The 15899-nt window shown below is 34.9% G+C and overlaps 1 protein-coding gene across 2 annotated transcripts in view; it reads right to left on the bottom strand.

Moving 5' to 3' along the window:
- The window catches only part of OMA1 (OMA1 zinc metallopeptidase), a 71359-nt gene that overhangs the window by 17742 nt on the left and 37718 nt on the right, over positions 1-15899 (bottom strand). For both annotated transcript variants that reach the window (XM_026006994.2, XM_026006995.2), the window contains one exon: positions 635-784. In XM_026006994.2, coding sequence (XP_025862779.2) covers positions 635-784 — 150 coding nt within the window. The remainder of the gene's footprint in view (positions 1-634; positions 785-15899) is intronic.

Genomic DNA, 15899 nt, shown 5'->3' with positions numbered 1-15899 from the left:
ACATAAAACATTTTGAATGATACTAAGTCAAAAAGATTTTCAAAAGATAGTAACAACTAATTCAGAGAAAGCTGCTTCAACTTGATCCATTCAGGAGTTCTACCAAAAAAGAAAGAGTGCCAAATAGCACATGCTTTAGTGTATCTTCTCAAACAAATAAATAACCAAAGAGCAAATGAATACAAAGAGATTTTTTTCTAAGAAAACAAATTCTAGCATCACTATCAAAATTAATAATTAATTGATCCCAAAATTCTGCGCAATTCTTTAACTGGTATTTTTAACAAGCTTTTTAACAAAGCTTAAATCACCAAGAAAAGACTAAATTATGATCAATATGTTGAGTTATAGAGTTTCCCCAAATCAGTTTAAAATTGAAAGGTATGATTCTAAAAAGATTAAATCTTCACCACCAAGAAGTCAACTGAACTGCAATTTATCTCCAATACTTGTGGACAAGCAGGATTTTTACTCATCAGTCAAATCCTTTGAAAAGTGATAATCCATAATTATAGTGATCAAAATATTTGACAGGCTAGAGTAGAACTCAATTTTTCTAAGTACAAGAAGCAACTGCATTAAAAATAAATGATACAGTAAAAACAAAGTCTTGCCTTATACAGGGTTAGCTCACCTGAGGTATGAGTCTATCCAAGCGCTCAGCTCGATTTCCATGAGAAGGATGTGTGGATAACCATTCTGGCAACTTGGGATAGCCCTGAAGGCTATCTGCAAATTCCATCTGCTGCCAAAACACAGAACTGGCTCTGACATCAACACAAGCCTAAAACCAGAATTAATTTTGAAAAATTAGTTATGAGAATTTTTTTGAGAACATTTTTAAAACTTATCTTTATATCACTGTGTTTTAAAAATATTTTCTATTAAACTATAATGCTCCATTCTCCTCTCACTCCTGTCCTGGGTGAAGGCCATTATAGATTCTGTCTTTATGATTCTAACTACTCTAAGTACCTCATCAAGTGGAAATCATACAGTATTTGTCTTGTTGTGACTAGCTTACTCATTTAGCATGATATCCTCAAGGTTCATCCAGTATTATAGCATACTGCAGAATTTCCTTCCTTTTTAAGAATGAACAATATCTCATATGTACACACCATATTTTGCTTATCCATTCATTGGTCCATGGACACGGGTTGCTTTCACATTTTAGCTACTGTGAATAATGCTGCTATGGGTATACAAATATTTTTTTAAGGCCCTGATTTCAATTCTTTGAGAAATATATCCAGAAGGGGAGCTGCTGGATTGTACGGTAATTGAATTTGTGTGTGTGTGTGTGTGTGTGTGTGTGTGAGAGAGAGAGAGAGAGAGAGAGAAACTACCGTATCATTTTCACAGTGGCTTATCATTTTATATTTCCACGAACAATGTACAAGAGTTCCAATTTCTTCACATTTTCACCAACATTTGTTAATTTCTGTCATTTTGATAGTAGGCATCCTAATGAGTATGAAGTAGTATCTCATTACAGTTTTTATTTGCATTATCTAATGATCAATGATGTTGAGCATCTTTTATGTGCTTAGTGGCATTCATATATCTTCTTTGAAGAAATGTCTACTCAAGTCTTCTGTCCATTTTGCAATCAGATCTTTTGTGTTGTTAAGTTTTAAAAGTTCTCTGTATTCTGGATATTAATTCCTTATCAGATATATGATTTGCAAATATTTTCTCAGTCAGTGGGTTATCTTTTTACTGTGGATGGTGTCTTTTGATGCAAAAATTATTTTTTTAATTTTCATAGAGTCCAATTGGCCTATTTTTTTCTTTTGTTACCGGTGCCTCTGGTGTCATATCCAAGAAATCATGACCAAACCCAATGTGTAAAGCTTTGGTCCTACATTTTTTTTTCCCAAAAGTCTTATTGTTTTAGGTCTTACACTTAAGGTTCTTAACCCATTTTGAGTTAATTTTTGTTTACAGTATTATGTAAGGGTCCAATTTAATTCCTTCTGTGAATATCCAGTTTTCCAGCACCATTTGTTGAAAAGACTGTCTTTTACCCACTTTCCATCCTTGACAAAAAATTATTTGATCATATATGTGAGGGTTCATTTCTGGGCACTCTATTCTATTCCATTGGTCTATACATCTTTCATGCCAATGCCACAGTTTTGATTACTGTAGCTGTGTAGTAAGTTTTGAAATCTAAAGTGTGAGTCCTCCAGTTTCTTTTTCAAGATTATTTTGGCTATTCAGGTCCTTTAAGATTGCATATGAATTTTAGGTTTGGTTTCTCTATTTCTACCAAAAAAAAAAAAAAAAAGGCACCAGGATTTTGATAGGGATTGCGTGGAATCTATAGATCACTTTGGGTACTACTAACATTTTTAAAATACTAAGTTTCCAGTCAATCAACTCAGGATATCTATTTCTTTATGTTTCATTTCAGCAATGAATTTTTAGTTATCACTATATAAGTCTTTCACCTACTTAATTCCTAAATCTTTTATTCTTGCCTAGGCTATCATAAATGAAATTGCTTTTATAATTTCCTTTCAGATTGTTCATTGTTCGTATATAGAAATGAATTTTCGAGTGCTGACACCTATCCTGATACTTTGCTGAATTAATTTATTAAACACCTTTTTTTGGAGTCTTTAGGCTTTCTTACCTATAAGATCATATCATCTGCAAACAAAGATAATTTTACTGCTACCTTTCCAATTTGGATACCTATCACTTCTTTTTCTTGCTCTAACTACTAACTACAGTTGAATAGAAGTGAAAGTGGGCATCCTTGTCTTCTTGCCCCCCACGTACAGAAAGTTTTCAGTATTTTACCACTGAGTGTGATGTTTGTTGTAGGTTTTTCATATTACGTTGATGTAGTTTCCTTCCATTCCTATGTTGTTGAGTTTTAATCATGAAAAAGTGTTAAAAATTCTCAATTTTTTTCCTACATCAATTGAAACGATCATGTGAAGCTTCTTTTTCCCTTCCTTTTGTTAGATGTGGCATATTATATTGATCAAGTTTTATATGCTGAACCATTCTTGCATTCCAGGAATAAATCTCCCTTTGGCATGGAGCATATCCTTTTTAAATGCTACTGAATTGTTTGCTAGTATTTTGTTGGGGATTTCTGCATCAATGTTTTTAAGGGATACTGGTCTATAGTTTGCTTTGAGTGTCTGTCTTTGTATCAGGGTTATGCTGACTTTAAAGAACAGCTTAGGAAGGATACCCTCCTCTTCAATATTTTGGGGAAGTTTGAGAATTAATATTAATTCATCTTTACATACTTAGTAGAATCCACCAGGAATGCTGTCAGACTTTATTCTTAGATTTTGATAACTGATTCAATCTCATTACTAGTTATAGGTCTATTCAAATTTTCTATTTCTTCATGATTTAGGATTGGTAAGGTTTTGATTCTAGGAAATTGTTAATTTCTAGATTATCCAATGTCTGGCATGCAACTTTCATCATACTTTCTTATAAACCTTTTATTTCTATAGAATCATTAGTAATCTCTATACTTTCATTTCTGATTTCAGTAATTTGAGTCTTCTTTACTTTTTCTTAGTTCAGCTGGCTAAAGCTTTGGCAATTTTGTTGACCTTTTAAAAAAACAAATTTTGATCTTAACGATTCTCCTCTAATTGTTTTTCCATTCTCTATTTCTTATTTATCTCTGCTCTAATCTTTACTATTTCCTTCTTTTTCTAATTCACTAATTTGTAAGTTAGGCTGTCTATATGAAATCTTTCTTGTTTTTTAATGTAAGCATTTATAGCTATAAATTTCATACTCAGCACTGCTTTCACTGCATCCCATAACTTTCTGTATGTTGTTTTGTTGTTTTGTTTTTGTCTAGTTTTTATTAAATTCCTTGTGATTTTTTTCCTCAATCCATTGGTTATTTAAAAGTGTACTGTTTTGGGGTACCTGGCTGGCTCAGTCAGAAAAGCATGAGACTCCTGATCTTGGGCTTGTAGGTTTGAGCCCCATGTTAGGTGTAGAGATTATACTTAAAAAGATAAAAATCTTTTTTTTTAACTGTACTGTTTAATTTCCAGAATTTTCTGAGTTTTCCAGTTTTGTTATTTATTTCTAACTTCATCCCACTGTGATCTGAGAAGACACACTCAATGATATATACCTGAATCAATGAGAATTTGTAGCCTAACATATGATCCATCCTGGAAAATATCCCATATGACCTTGAGATGAATGTGTACATTCTGTTATTTTGGAATAAAGAATCTCTTAGTCGTCCTACTGCATTAAGTCCTTTATTTCTTTATTTTCTATCTAGTTGTTCTATCCATTATTCTGAGTAAGCTACTGAAGTCTCCAACTCTTATTATAACTATTGCTTCCTTTAGTCTTGTAAGTCTTTGCTTCATGTTTTGACAGTATATAATTAGGTACATAAATCTTTATGTTATATCTTCTTGTTGTTTGAAACTTTTATTACTATATAATGCCATTCTTTGTCTCTTGTAATCTTTCTTAATAAAAGTTTATTTTGTCTGATATTGGTATAGCCACCCCTACTCTCTATTGGTTAGTATTTGTATGGAATATCTTTCTCAATCCTTTCACTCTCAACCTGTTTATGTCCTTGAATCACATATTAGTCTACTATAGACAGCATATACTTGGATCATGTATTTTTATCCATTCTAGCAATCTGTTTTTTGACTAGAAAGCTAATCTATTTACATTTAAAGTAATTAGTGATAAAGAGGGACTTACTTCTAACACTGTGCTATTTGTTTTCTATATGTCCTCTACTTTTTTTGCCCTCATTTCCTACAATACTATATTCTTTGTTTAGTTCTTTTTTTTTTTTTTGTAGTGAAATGTTTAAATTCCTTTCTCATATCCTTGGTGCATATTCTATAGCTATTTTCTCTGTAATTACCATGGGGATTACATTTAACATCCTCTAAGTTTATAACAGTCGAATTTGAATTTTTATCAGTTCAACTTCAGTAACATATAAAAACTCTTCTTCACAGCTCTGTCCCCATTCTCTTCAGTCTCTAATGTAACAAAAGTACATCTTTATACATTGTATAACCAAAATAATAACAATAATAATAAATACTTATTTTAAATGTGTTAATCTCCCAAATTATACAGAAAACAAGATTTGGAGTTACAAACTAACCTTACAGTAATAAAGCTTACAAGCTTTTATACTACTAATTGTTTTTTTTTTCTTTAAAGGTATTTTCTTTATTGTATATAATACAATAAAGAAATTATGTTACAATGTACAATTGTATAGAAACAAAAAAGTATAGTTACAAACAACTGTTACAATAATACTAGCTTTTGAAATTGTCCATATATTTACCTTTACTAAGATCTTTATTTCTCCATAAAGTTTTGAGTTACTGTCTCCTATCCATTCATTTCACCTGACTCCTTGGAGCATTTCTTTCTTTCTTTTTTTTTTTTTAAGATTTTATTTATTTATTCATGAGAGAGACAGAGAGAGAGAGAGAGAGAGAGAGAGAGAGGCAGAGACACAGGCAGAGGGAGAAGCAGGCTCCATGCAAGGAGCCCAATGTGGGACTCGATCCTGAATCTCCAGGATCACACCCTGGGCTGAAGGTGGCGCTAAACCACTGAGCCACCTGTGGTACCCCTTGGAGCATTTCTTACAGACCAGTTCTGATGGTCATGAACTCCCTCAACTTTTTTTAACTGAGAGTATCTTAATTTCTCCCTTTTGAAAAACAGTTTTACTGGACATAGGATTCTTGGTGACAGTTTTATTCTTTTATAGCACTTTGGATATAGCAAACAGTGTCTTCTGGACCACAAAATTTCTGATAAGAAATCTACTGATAATCTTAGTGTGGCTCCCTTAAATGTGATTCATTTCTCTCTTGCTATTTCAGGATTTGCTCTATGTCTTTGGCTTTTTAAAGTCTAATTATAAAATATCTCAGTGTGGGTCTCCCTGGTTCATCTCTCTTGAAGTTCACTGAGCTTCCTGAACATTTATATTCATGTCTTTCATCAAATTTGCGAACTTTTCACCCATTATTTCTTAAAATATTCTCTCTGCCTCTTTCTCTTTCTGTCTCTTTCTCCTTCTCCTGGGACTCCCACATTGTATATGTTGGTCCTCCTAATCATGTCCTCCAGGTCTCTTAAATCAATCTTTTTTTTTTTTTTTCTGTTTCTTAGCTTTGGTAATTTCCATTGTCTTATCTTCAGGTTCACTGATTCTTTCTTCTGCCTGTCAAATCTCCCTTTTAATCTGGCCAGTGAATTTTACATCTTTGTTGTATTTTTCAGCTCCAAAATCTCTTGTTAGTTTTTTTTTGGGTTTCTATCTCTATGCTGATATTTACACTTTGCTCGTTTTCTTGACTTATGCCTTCCTTTAGTTCTTTAAGCATCTTTAAGACAATTGTTTTAAGTCATTATCTAGTATGTCTGCCATTAAATATTCTTAAGGGACAGTTTCTACTAATTTAATTTTTCCCTATGAATAGGCCGTACTTTCCAGTTTCTTACGTGTCTTGTCATTTTTGGTGAACACTGGACATTTGAATCTAATAATGTAACACTGGATATCAGATTCCACTCTTTCTACAAAGTTTGTTATTTTTATTATTGTTTTGTTATTACTTTTTTTTTTTTTTTTTTTTTTTTTGACTACTGCTGTCTCTGTGCCTAGGGTTTGCCTGAAGCATAAATCTGTCTCCTCAGGATTTTTCTAAGCATGTGCAGTCACTTTCTAATTTTCCCCAAATATGCAGTTGTTTTAGAAAGTTCTAGTCTTTAGTATCTGGCTCCCCTCACCAAAAAGTGGAAAAAGAAAATAAAGTGGGAAAGCTGGGGGGAGGAATGTTACCAGATGATTAAGTCCCCTGGAAGTCACTTTGGCCAGAGGGGCAGGGCTTGCTATAATGGGAAGTGGTAAAAACTATGGCTGCATATATTGGTCTACTGGGGAATTTTGGCATTCACTGCTCTGTGTTGAGCTATGGGAGGGGCTACTACAACTCTTTGTGTGCTACTTCAGACTGCTATCCTTACTCTCACCAGCCTCCAGGCCTAGCATATATTGCATCTTGTCAGTGCTCTGAAAAAAGACAGAAGCCAGTTCGTTCCTTGGACATCCCTGGAAAAGTTGGAATGTTGGACACATGGTCCAATTCTTCCTTCACTAGGGAGAAGCTGGGAACTGAGGTTTCCTTCAAATTGTATGGCACTGTGTTGAGGGTAGGGATTATAAATTCCCTTCCTGAGAAATTCAGAAACTAGTTCAGAGGCTCCTGCACCTTGGGCCACCATAAACCAGACATATCAAAGCCAGTAGGACAATTTGGAACAGCTCCTTGCCACAATCCCTCAACATAGACTGAGTGGCAAAATTCCCCAGAACTGAGATTCTCCTCCCTGGGAAAGAGAGAAAGTGAACCATTGGTCTAATGTTCCGACATTTCTGGATGATGCCTGAGAAACTGCCTACTATCTCACCTATCTCAGAGTACTGATTGGACCTGGTATACTTTATTTATTTTGGAGGGGAAAAGGCAGAGAGAGAGAGAGGGAGATAGAGAATCTTCAGCAGGCTCCAACACCCAGCACAGAGGCCCAATGTAGGGTTCAAACGCATCACCTTGAGATCATGACCTAAGTCAAAATCAAGAGTTGGACACTTACCTGACTGAGCAACCCAGGCTCCTCAGAGACTGGCAAACTTTAGATGTCTGGGTTCCACTAAGAACAAAGACAGGGGTTTGGACTGGTATGAAGATTTGAAGTCCACAAAATACCTGGCTGGGCTAATTGGTAAGGACCTTCTCCTATACCAGGCCAGTCCATGAAAACTGAAAAGTTTTTCTAATGTAAAGATACCAACACAGGGTCAAGAAAAATGAATAACCAGGGAAATATGTCCCAAAGGAAAAACTTAAATCTCTAGAAACTAACCCTAATGAAACATATGTATGATTTATCTGAGAGATTCAAAGTAACCCTCATAAAGATAGTCACCCAGGTCAGAAGAAATACATAAACAATGGTGAGAACTATAACAGAGATAGAAATATTTTAAAATACTAAAGAGAAATCTTAGAACTGAAAAATAAATGAACTGAAAAATTTACTGCTAGAAGATTTCAATAGCAGGCTTAGATCCAGAAAGGCTCAGTGAACTCAAAGACAAGTCACCAGAAATTATCCAGAAAAGGAAAAAGAAAAAATAAATAAATAAAAGAGTGAAGAAAACTTAAGCATTTATAGAACACTACCCAGTAGACCAATATATGCATTACAGAATTCCAAAAAAGGAAATAGAGAGAAAGGGGCAGAAAGTTTATTCAAAGAAATAATAGGTGAAAACTTCTCACTTCAGGGGAAGGAAATGAATAACCAGATGCAGGAAACCCAATGCATTCCATGAAAGACAAACTCAAAGAAATCAATAACCTAGAAAAATTACAAGCAAATTTTAAAAAGTCAAAGACAAAGAAAGAATTTTGGAAAAAAAAGAAAAGTGAATCAATATGTACAAGTACATCCATAAAAATATCAATGGTTTCCTCAGGAGGTACCTTGGAGGCCAGATAGGATTGGAACATCATATTCAAAGTGCTGAAAGAAAAAAATTGCTGACCACGAATAGTGTGTCAAAACCGTCCTTCAAAAATGAAACACACACACAAAAAAAATGAAAAACAGACTTTCTCAAATAAAATCTAAGGGATTTTATTGCCACTAGACTTGCCTTACAAGAAACATTTTATAAAGAAAACTCTTCAAAGTAAAGAACTATAAACAGCAATATGAAAGCACTGAAAGTATTAAACTCAGTGGTAAAAGTAAATATGTATACAAGTACAGAATACTATAATATTCTAATAGTAGTAGGCAAATCATTTTAATTCTAGTTTAAAGTCAGTAGTATTAAAAATAACTACAAGAATATATTAGTGGATACGCAATATAAAAATATGTAAACTGAAATCAATAACAAAGTGTGGGGGGATAAAAAGTAAAAGTGTAGAATTTTTGTATGTAACTGAAGTTATTATAAGCTTAAAATAGAACTAATAACTACAGAACATTTGAGCCTCTGGGTGGCTCAGTGGTTGAGCATCTGCCTTTGGCTCAGGTCATGATCCCGGAGTTCTGGGATCAAGTCCTGCATCAGGCTCCCCATAAGGAGACTGCCTACATCTCTGCCTCTCTTCCTGTCCCTCATGAATAAATAAATAAAATCTAAAAAAAAAAAAAAATTATATAAAGTTAGTAGAAGGAAGGAAATACCAAGACTATATAGCAGAAATAAACAAAAAAGAGAATAGAAAAGGAATAGGAAAAAACTGATGAATTAATAAGCTGACTTTCTGAAAGATAAATTAACAAATCTTTAGCAAGACAAAAAAAAATGAGAAAAAACTCAAACAAAATCAGAAATGAATGAGGAGACATTACAACCAAAGTCACAGAAATAAAGAAGATCCTAAGAGACCATTACAAACAGTTACATGCCCTAACACTGGATAATCTAGAAGAAATGGGATAAATTCTTGAAACATACAATCTACTGAGACCAAATCATGAAGAAACAGAAAATCTGACAAGACCTAAAACAAGAAAGAAGATTGAATCAGGAATAAAACATCTACCAAAAAAGAAAAGCCCAGAACCAGATGGCTTCACAAATGAATTCCATCAGACATTTAAAGAAGAATTAACACCAATTCTTGTTAAATTCACACAAAAAAGTTGACAAGGAGGGAATACTTCCAAAATCATTTTGCAAAGTCAGCATTATCCTGCTACCAAAGCCAGACAAAGACACTAAGAAAACTATAGATCCAATATCTTGATAAGCACAGATTCAAAACCCCTCAGCAAACTACTAGCAAACCAAATCCAACAGCACATTGAAAGAACTGTACAACAGAAGAGTGGGGGGGGGGGGGGCGGGGGTGGCAAAAGAGGAAGATCCTAAGATTATTTCCTGCCATGGATATATCAAGGCAACAACTTCATGTATTGCTACTAACTGTGAAAATGACCTGACGACTGGCAGAATAGATCTTCCACAGCTAAAAACATAAAAAGAAGGCTACAACAAGAAGTGAAGGAGGGGCATAGACACTGTAGTGAATCAAACCTCTGGCACAGCAACCAGTAAAGAGGAGAAATAACAAATATGGAAAAGGAAGAATCGGGATTAGGCCCAACCCTGGGCACTTCAAGCCATAAGGACCTAAACCAAGAAGACAAATCCCCAAAACATCTACCTTTAAAAATCAACAGGGTTTGGGGCACCTGGGTGGCTCAGTCAACTAAGCATTTGCCTTCAGCTTGGGTCATGATCCCAGGGTCCCATCAGGCTCTCTGCTCAGCAGGAATCCTGCTTCTCCCTCTGCCCTTCCAGCTGCTTGTACTTGCTCTCTCACTTGTGCACGTGCGCTCTCTCTCTTTCTCTCTCTCTCTCTCATGCGAAAGAGAGGGAGGGAGGGAGGAAGGGAGGAAGGGAGGAAGGGAGGAAGGGAGGAAGGAAGGAAGGAAGGAAGGAAGGAAGGAAGGAAAAAGAAGAAAAAAGAAAAAAGAAAATCAACAAGGCTTAACTCCAAGGGTACCAGAAGGCTATAGGAAACCACGTCACTGAGCTTAAAAGGCCAGTTGCACTATATTACTCAGTCAGAGACCCAGCACAGAAGCACCCATTTGAAAAGTGTCTTTGTTACACATGAAGGAGATTTACAGTCTAATTTTAGGATTTTTGCCACAGAGGCAGGAGTCTGCAGAATTCTCTGGGAACAGAAGTGACAACAGGATCCATTTTCTTGCCCTCTTTTTAGCCTTGCTATCTGGATGCTTGCAGGAGCCAGTTCTGACACTTTCTATCACCTTGCTGGTATCACTTGCCCCATTGCAGCACTCCCCTACAGATTTATCCCAGTAGTCACTCCTCCAAAGCAGCACCTGCCCTGCCATACAGTAAGCAGACAGGAGCAGTGCAGGAGCAGTGCTCCTCTAATGTGACTCCTGTCCAGGGGAGGATAGAAGCAAATGCCACTCTCTGGCATACCTACAGTATCTACTGCCAGGTTTCTCAGTCAGCTATGCCAGTGGCAATCCCTACCCACCAAGGCATCCAAGCAATCACAGTAGACAGCAAGGTTTAGGGCTGGCCCCATCCACCAGCATACCCATGGTGACTACAGCCAATCCTCAACCAGATGTACCAGAGGCAAGCCATGTCCATCAGTGTGCCCACAGTAGTTTCAGTCAGTCATTGTTGACAGGCAGGCTTAAGGCCAGCTCCAGCCACCAACACATCATCAGCACTCACAGTTTAACCATAATAGCAGAGTAGATGCAGCACACACACAGATGATAACCATAGAACATCTGGTTCTGGTAACCAAGGGAATTGAGCTACTGGGCACTACATGATACCTTTTACGTAATGGCACTACTTTCAAGACCAGGAGACAAATCTGACTAGTTAATACAAAGAAACCAAACAGAGAATAAGACAAAATAAGACGACAGAGGAATATGTTCCAAACAAAAGAACAAAACAAAACCCCAGAAAAAGAACTAAATCAAATGGAGATAAGTAATCTATCTGATATGAGAAAGTTCAGAGTAATGGTCATAAAGATATTCACCACACTATGAGAAAAGTGGATAAACTCAGTGAGAACTTCAATAAGAAATAGAAAATATAAAAAAAAGAGCCAATCAGAGGTGAAGCATACAGTAACTGAAATGAAAAATACACTAGGGGGAATAAAAAGTAGATTAGAGGATATAAAATAACAGATCAGAGATCTGAAAGACTGGAAAATTGAGAGCAACCAAGCTGAAGAGGAAAAAGAAAAAAGAATTTAAAAATGAAGATATGGCACAAAAATAGACATATAGATCAATGGAAAAGAATAGAAAAGTCCAGAAATAAACCCGTGGATATATGGTCAATTAATCTATGACAAAGGAGGAAAAAATATACAATATAGAAAAGATAGTCTCTTCAATAAATGGTGCTGAGAAAACTAGATAGCAAGATGCAAAAGAATAAAACCAGACCACTTTCTAGTATCATATGCAAAAGTAAACTCAAAATGGATTAAAGACCTAAGCATGAGACCTGAAAACATAAAAACCCTAGAAGAGAACACAGGCAGTGATTTCTTTAACACTGGCCACAGCAATATTTCTCTAGATATGTCTCCTAAGGCAAAGGAAACAAAAGCAAAAATAAACAATTGGGACTACATTAAAACAGAAAGCTTTTGTACAGAGAAGGAAACTTAACAAAACAAAAAGTCAATCTACTGAATGGGAGAAGATACTTACAAATGATATATCTGATAAGGAGTTAATAACCAAAATACATAACTTATATACCTCAACACCAAAAAAACTCCAAATAATCCAATTTAAAAATGGGCAGAGGACACGAATAGACCTTTATCCAAAGAAGACATACAAATAGTCAACAAACACATGAAAAAATGCTCAACATTGCTAATCATCAGGGAAACACAAATAGAAAGCACAATGAAATATCACCTTATACCTATAAGAAGGGCTAAAATAAAAAATCAAGAAATAACTAGTATTGTGAGGATGTGGGGTAAAAGCAACCCTCATGCACTGTTGGTAGGAATGCAAATTGGTACAATAGCATTGACTGTATTTCATGTGCTATGCCTTTTTTCCCTCTGGCTCATTCATTCCATAATTGGAAGTTTATATCCTTCATTTTCCTTTATTTAGAATAAATAAACTCTTAAAAAAAAAAAAAAAAGACTGACAATGAGGGATGGAAGAAGATACTCCACGCAAAGTAAAAAAAAAAAAAAAAAAAAAGGCTGGTTACCAGTACTTGTTTCAGACAAAACAGACTTTAAAACAGAGACTATAATAAGAGATAAAGAAGGGCATTACATAACAATAAAGGGATAAATCCAATAAGAGGATGTAACAATTGTAAATAGCTATGCACTCAACATAGGAGCACCTAAATATATAAAGCAAATATTAACAGATATAAAGAGAGAAGTCGACTATAATATAATGATACTAGGGGGTTTTAATACCCAACTTATATCAATGGACAGATCATCCAGACAGAAAATCAATAAAGAAACAATAACTCTAAAGACACATTACCAGATGGATCTAACAGGTAGATAGAGAACATTCCATCCAAAAACAGCTGAATACGCATTGTTTTCAGGTGCACATGGAACATTTTCCAGCATAGATCACGTTACACTATAAAACAAGTCTCAATAAATTTAATAAGGTTGAAATTTTATTAAGCATCTTTTCAATCACAACAGTATGAAACTAGTAATCGATTACAAGAAAAATACTGAAAAAAAAAACACAAACAGGTGGAGGCTAAACAACATGCTACAACAGAACCAATGAATGGGTCAATGAAGAAATCAAAGAGAATAAAATACTTGAAAACAAATGAAAACAAAAACACCATCAGTTCATAATCTTTAGGTCACAAAAAATCAGTTCTAAGCCAGAAGTTTATAGTGATACAGGCCTACTTCAAGAAATGAGAAAAATAGCAAATAATTAATCTAACTTTACAATGAAAGGCACTAGAAAAAGAACAAAGCAAGTCCAAAATTAGAAGAAAGGAAACAATAAAGATCAGAGCAGAAATAAATGGAATAAAGACTAAAATAATAGTACCAATAATAATAATCATAGGAAGATAAAAAAACTAAGAGCTGGTTTTTTGTTTTTTGGAGTTTCTTAAAATTTTATTTATTCATCCATGAGAGACACAGAAAAAGAGAGGCAGAGACACAGGCAGAGGGAGAAGCCCCACAGGGAGCCTGATGCAGGACTCAATCCTGGTACCCCAGGACCATGCGCTGAGCCAAAGGCAGACGGGCTTAACTGCTCAACAAGAACCCATTTCTTCCTCTCTCTCTGCCCTGGCTCATGTTCTCTCTATATCTCAAATAAAAAAAAAATAAAATATTTTTAAAAATCCTAAAATACACAAAGTACCACAAAAGGCCCCCAAAAAGGCAAAATAATCTTAAGAAAGAAGAACAAAGGTAAAAGCTTCATACTTCCTAATTTCAAAATATATTACAAAGCTACAGTAATTAAAACAGAATGATACTGGCATAAAGATAGACATACAGACCATTTGAACAGAATAGAGAGCCCAGAAATAAACTTAAGCATATCCAGTCAAGCGATCTTTGACAAAAGTGCCAAAAATATACAATGGGCAAAAGACAGTCTCCTCATTAAGTGGAAAACTGGATATCCACATGTAAAACAATGAAATTGGACCCTCACTTTACACCACAGACAAAGATGCAACCAAATGGATTAAAACCTTAAACACAGAACTTGAAACATATGAAACTCCTCAAAGAAAACATAGGGGGGGAACTTCATGACACTGGTCTTGGCAATGATTTCTTGAATATGACACCGTAGCACAAGCAACAAAAGCAAAAACTGATGCAGGAGACTACATCAAATGGAAACGCTTCTGTACAACAAAGGAAATAACAGAGTGAAAAGGCAACCTACAGAATGGGAGAAAATATTTGCAGACGATATACCTAATAAATGGTTAATATTTAATATAAGGAAGTCCTAGAACTCAATAACAACAAAAAAAAACAAAATATTTAAAATTGGGCAAAAATCTTGGATAGTCCTTCAAAAACAATGTACAAATGACCAATAGGTATATCTAAAAATCATCAATATCAGTAACTATGAGAGTAAAGGAAATCAAAACCATAATGAGAGATCACCACACATCTGTTAGGATGGCTATGATTTTTAAAAAAGGGGGGCGGGGGTGTTGGTGAGAACACAGAGAAAGTGGAACCCTAGCACACTGTCAGTGGGAAATGTAAAATAGTATTGCCACTACAGAAAAGAGTATGTAGGTTTCTCAAAAAATTAAAAATAGAACTTTTATATGATCCAGCTATCCCACTGATGAGTACTTATATAAAAGAACTGAAATCTCAAAGAAATATCAACATTCTTCTGTTCACTGTAGCATTACTCATAACAATTGAGATACAGAAACAATCTAAATACCCATCAGTGGAAAAATGGATAAAGAAAAGTGGTATACATATATAATGAAATATTATTCAGTTTTTAAGAAGGAAATTCTGCTATACGCAAATACATGAATGAACTTTGAGATATTATGCTAAGTGAAATAAACGTGTCACAAAAGGACAAATACTGCATGGTCCCACTTATGTGAGGTATTTAAAATAGAAGCAGAGGATAGATGGTGTTGCCACAGGCTGAGAATAGGGAGAAAAAGAAGTTGCCATTCAAAAGGTAGAAAGCTTCCGTTATACAAGATGAATAAATTCTAGAGATCTGCTGTACAACACTGCCTATAGTTAATAGTATGTATTATACACTTAAAAATTTGTTAAGATGGTAGATCTCATGTTAAATATTCTTGCCACAATAAAAAAAAAAGATAATGATAATTATATATCAAAACAGAAATATTAAAAAAATATTCAGCCTATCACAAACCCAATTCATTTTTCTCAATAAAAATTACAGCAGGGCGCCTGGGTGACTCAGTTGGTTGAGTGTCCAACTCTTGATTTCGGCTCAGGTCGTGATCTCAAGATCGAGCCCTGTGTCAGGCTCCAAGCTTAGCATGAAGTATGCTTGAGATTCTCTCCCTACTTGGGTGCTCTCCCTCCCCCTCTCTAAAAAAAATTTTTAAAAATTATCACAAAATAAGGAACTTGCGTTTACAAAGTGTCTGAAAGTACATTAAGAAAAGATGGGATAATTCCTAGACAAGGTTTCCTTCTTAAAATAGAACTAGTAATGGTTACAGTTGGCCAAGGGAAATATAAGAAAATATGTCTAAGTAAAAT

Source organism: Vulpes vulpes, chromosome 12 (genome assembly GCF_048418805.1).
Source record: "Vulpes vulpes isolate BD-2025 chromosome 12, VulVul3, whole genome shotgun sequence".
Lineage (NCBI taxonomy): Eukaryota > Metazoa > Chordata > Mammalia > Carnivora > Canidae > Vulpes > Vulpes vulpes.
The sequence above is the reverse complement of the archived record's forward strand: the minus strand, read 5'-3'. Positions and strand labels throughout refer to the sequence as shown.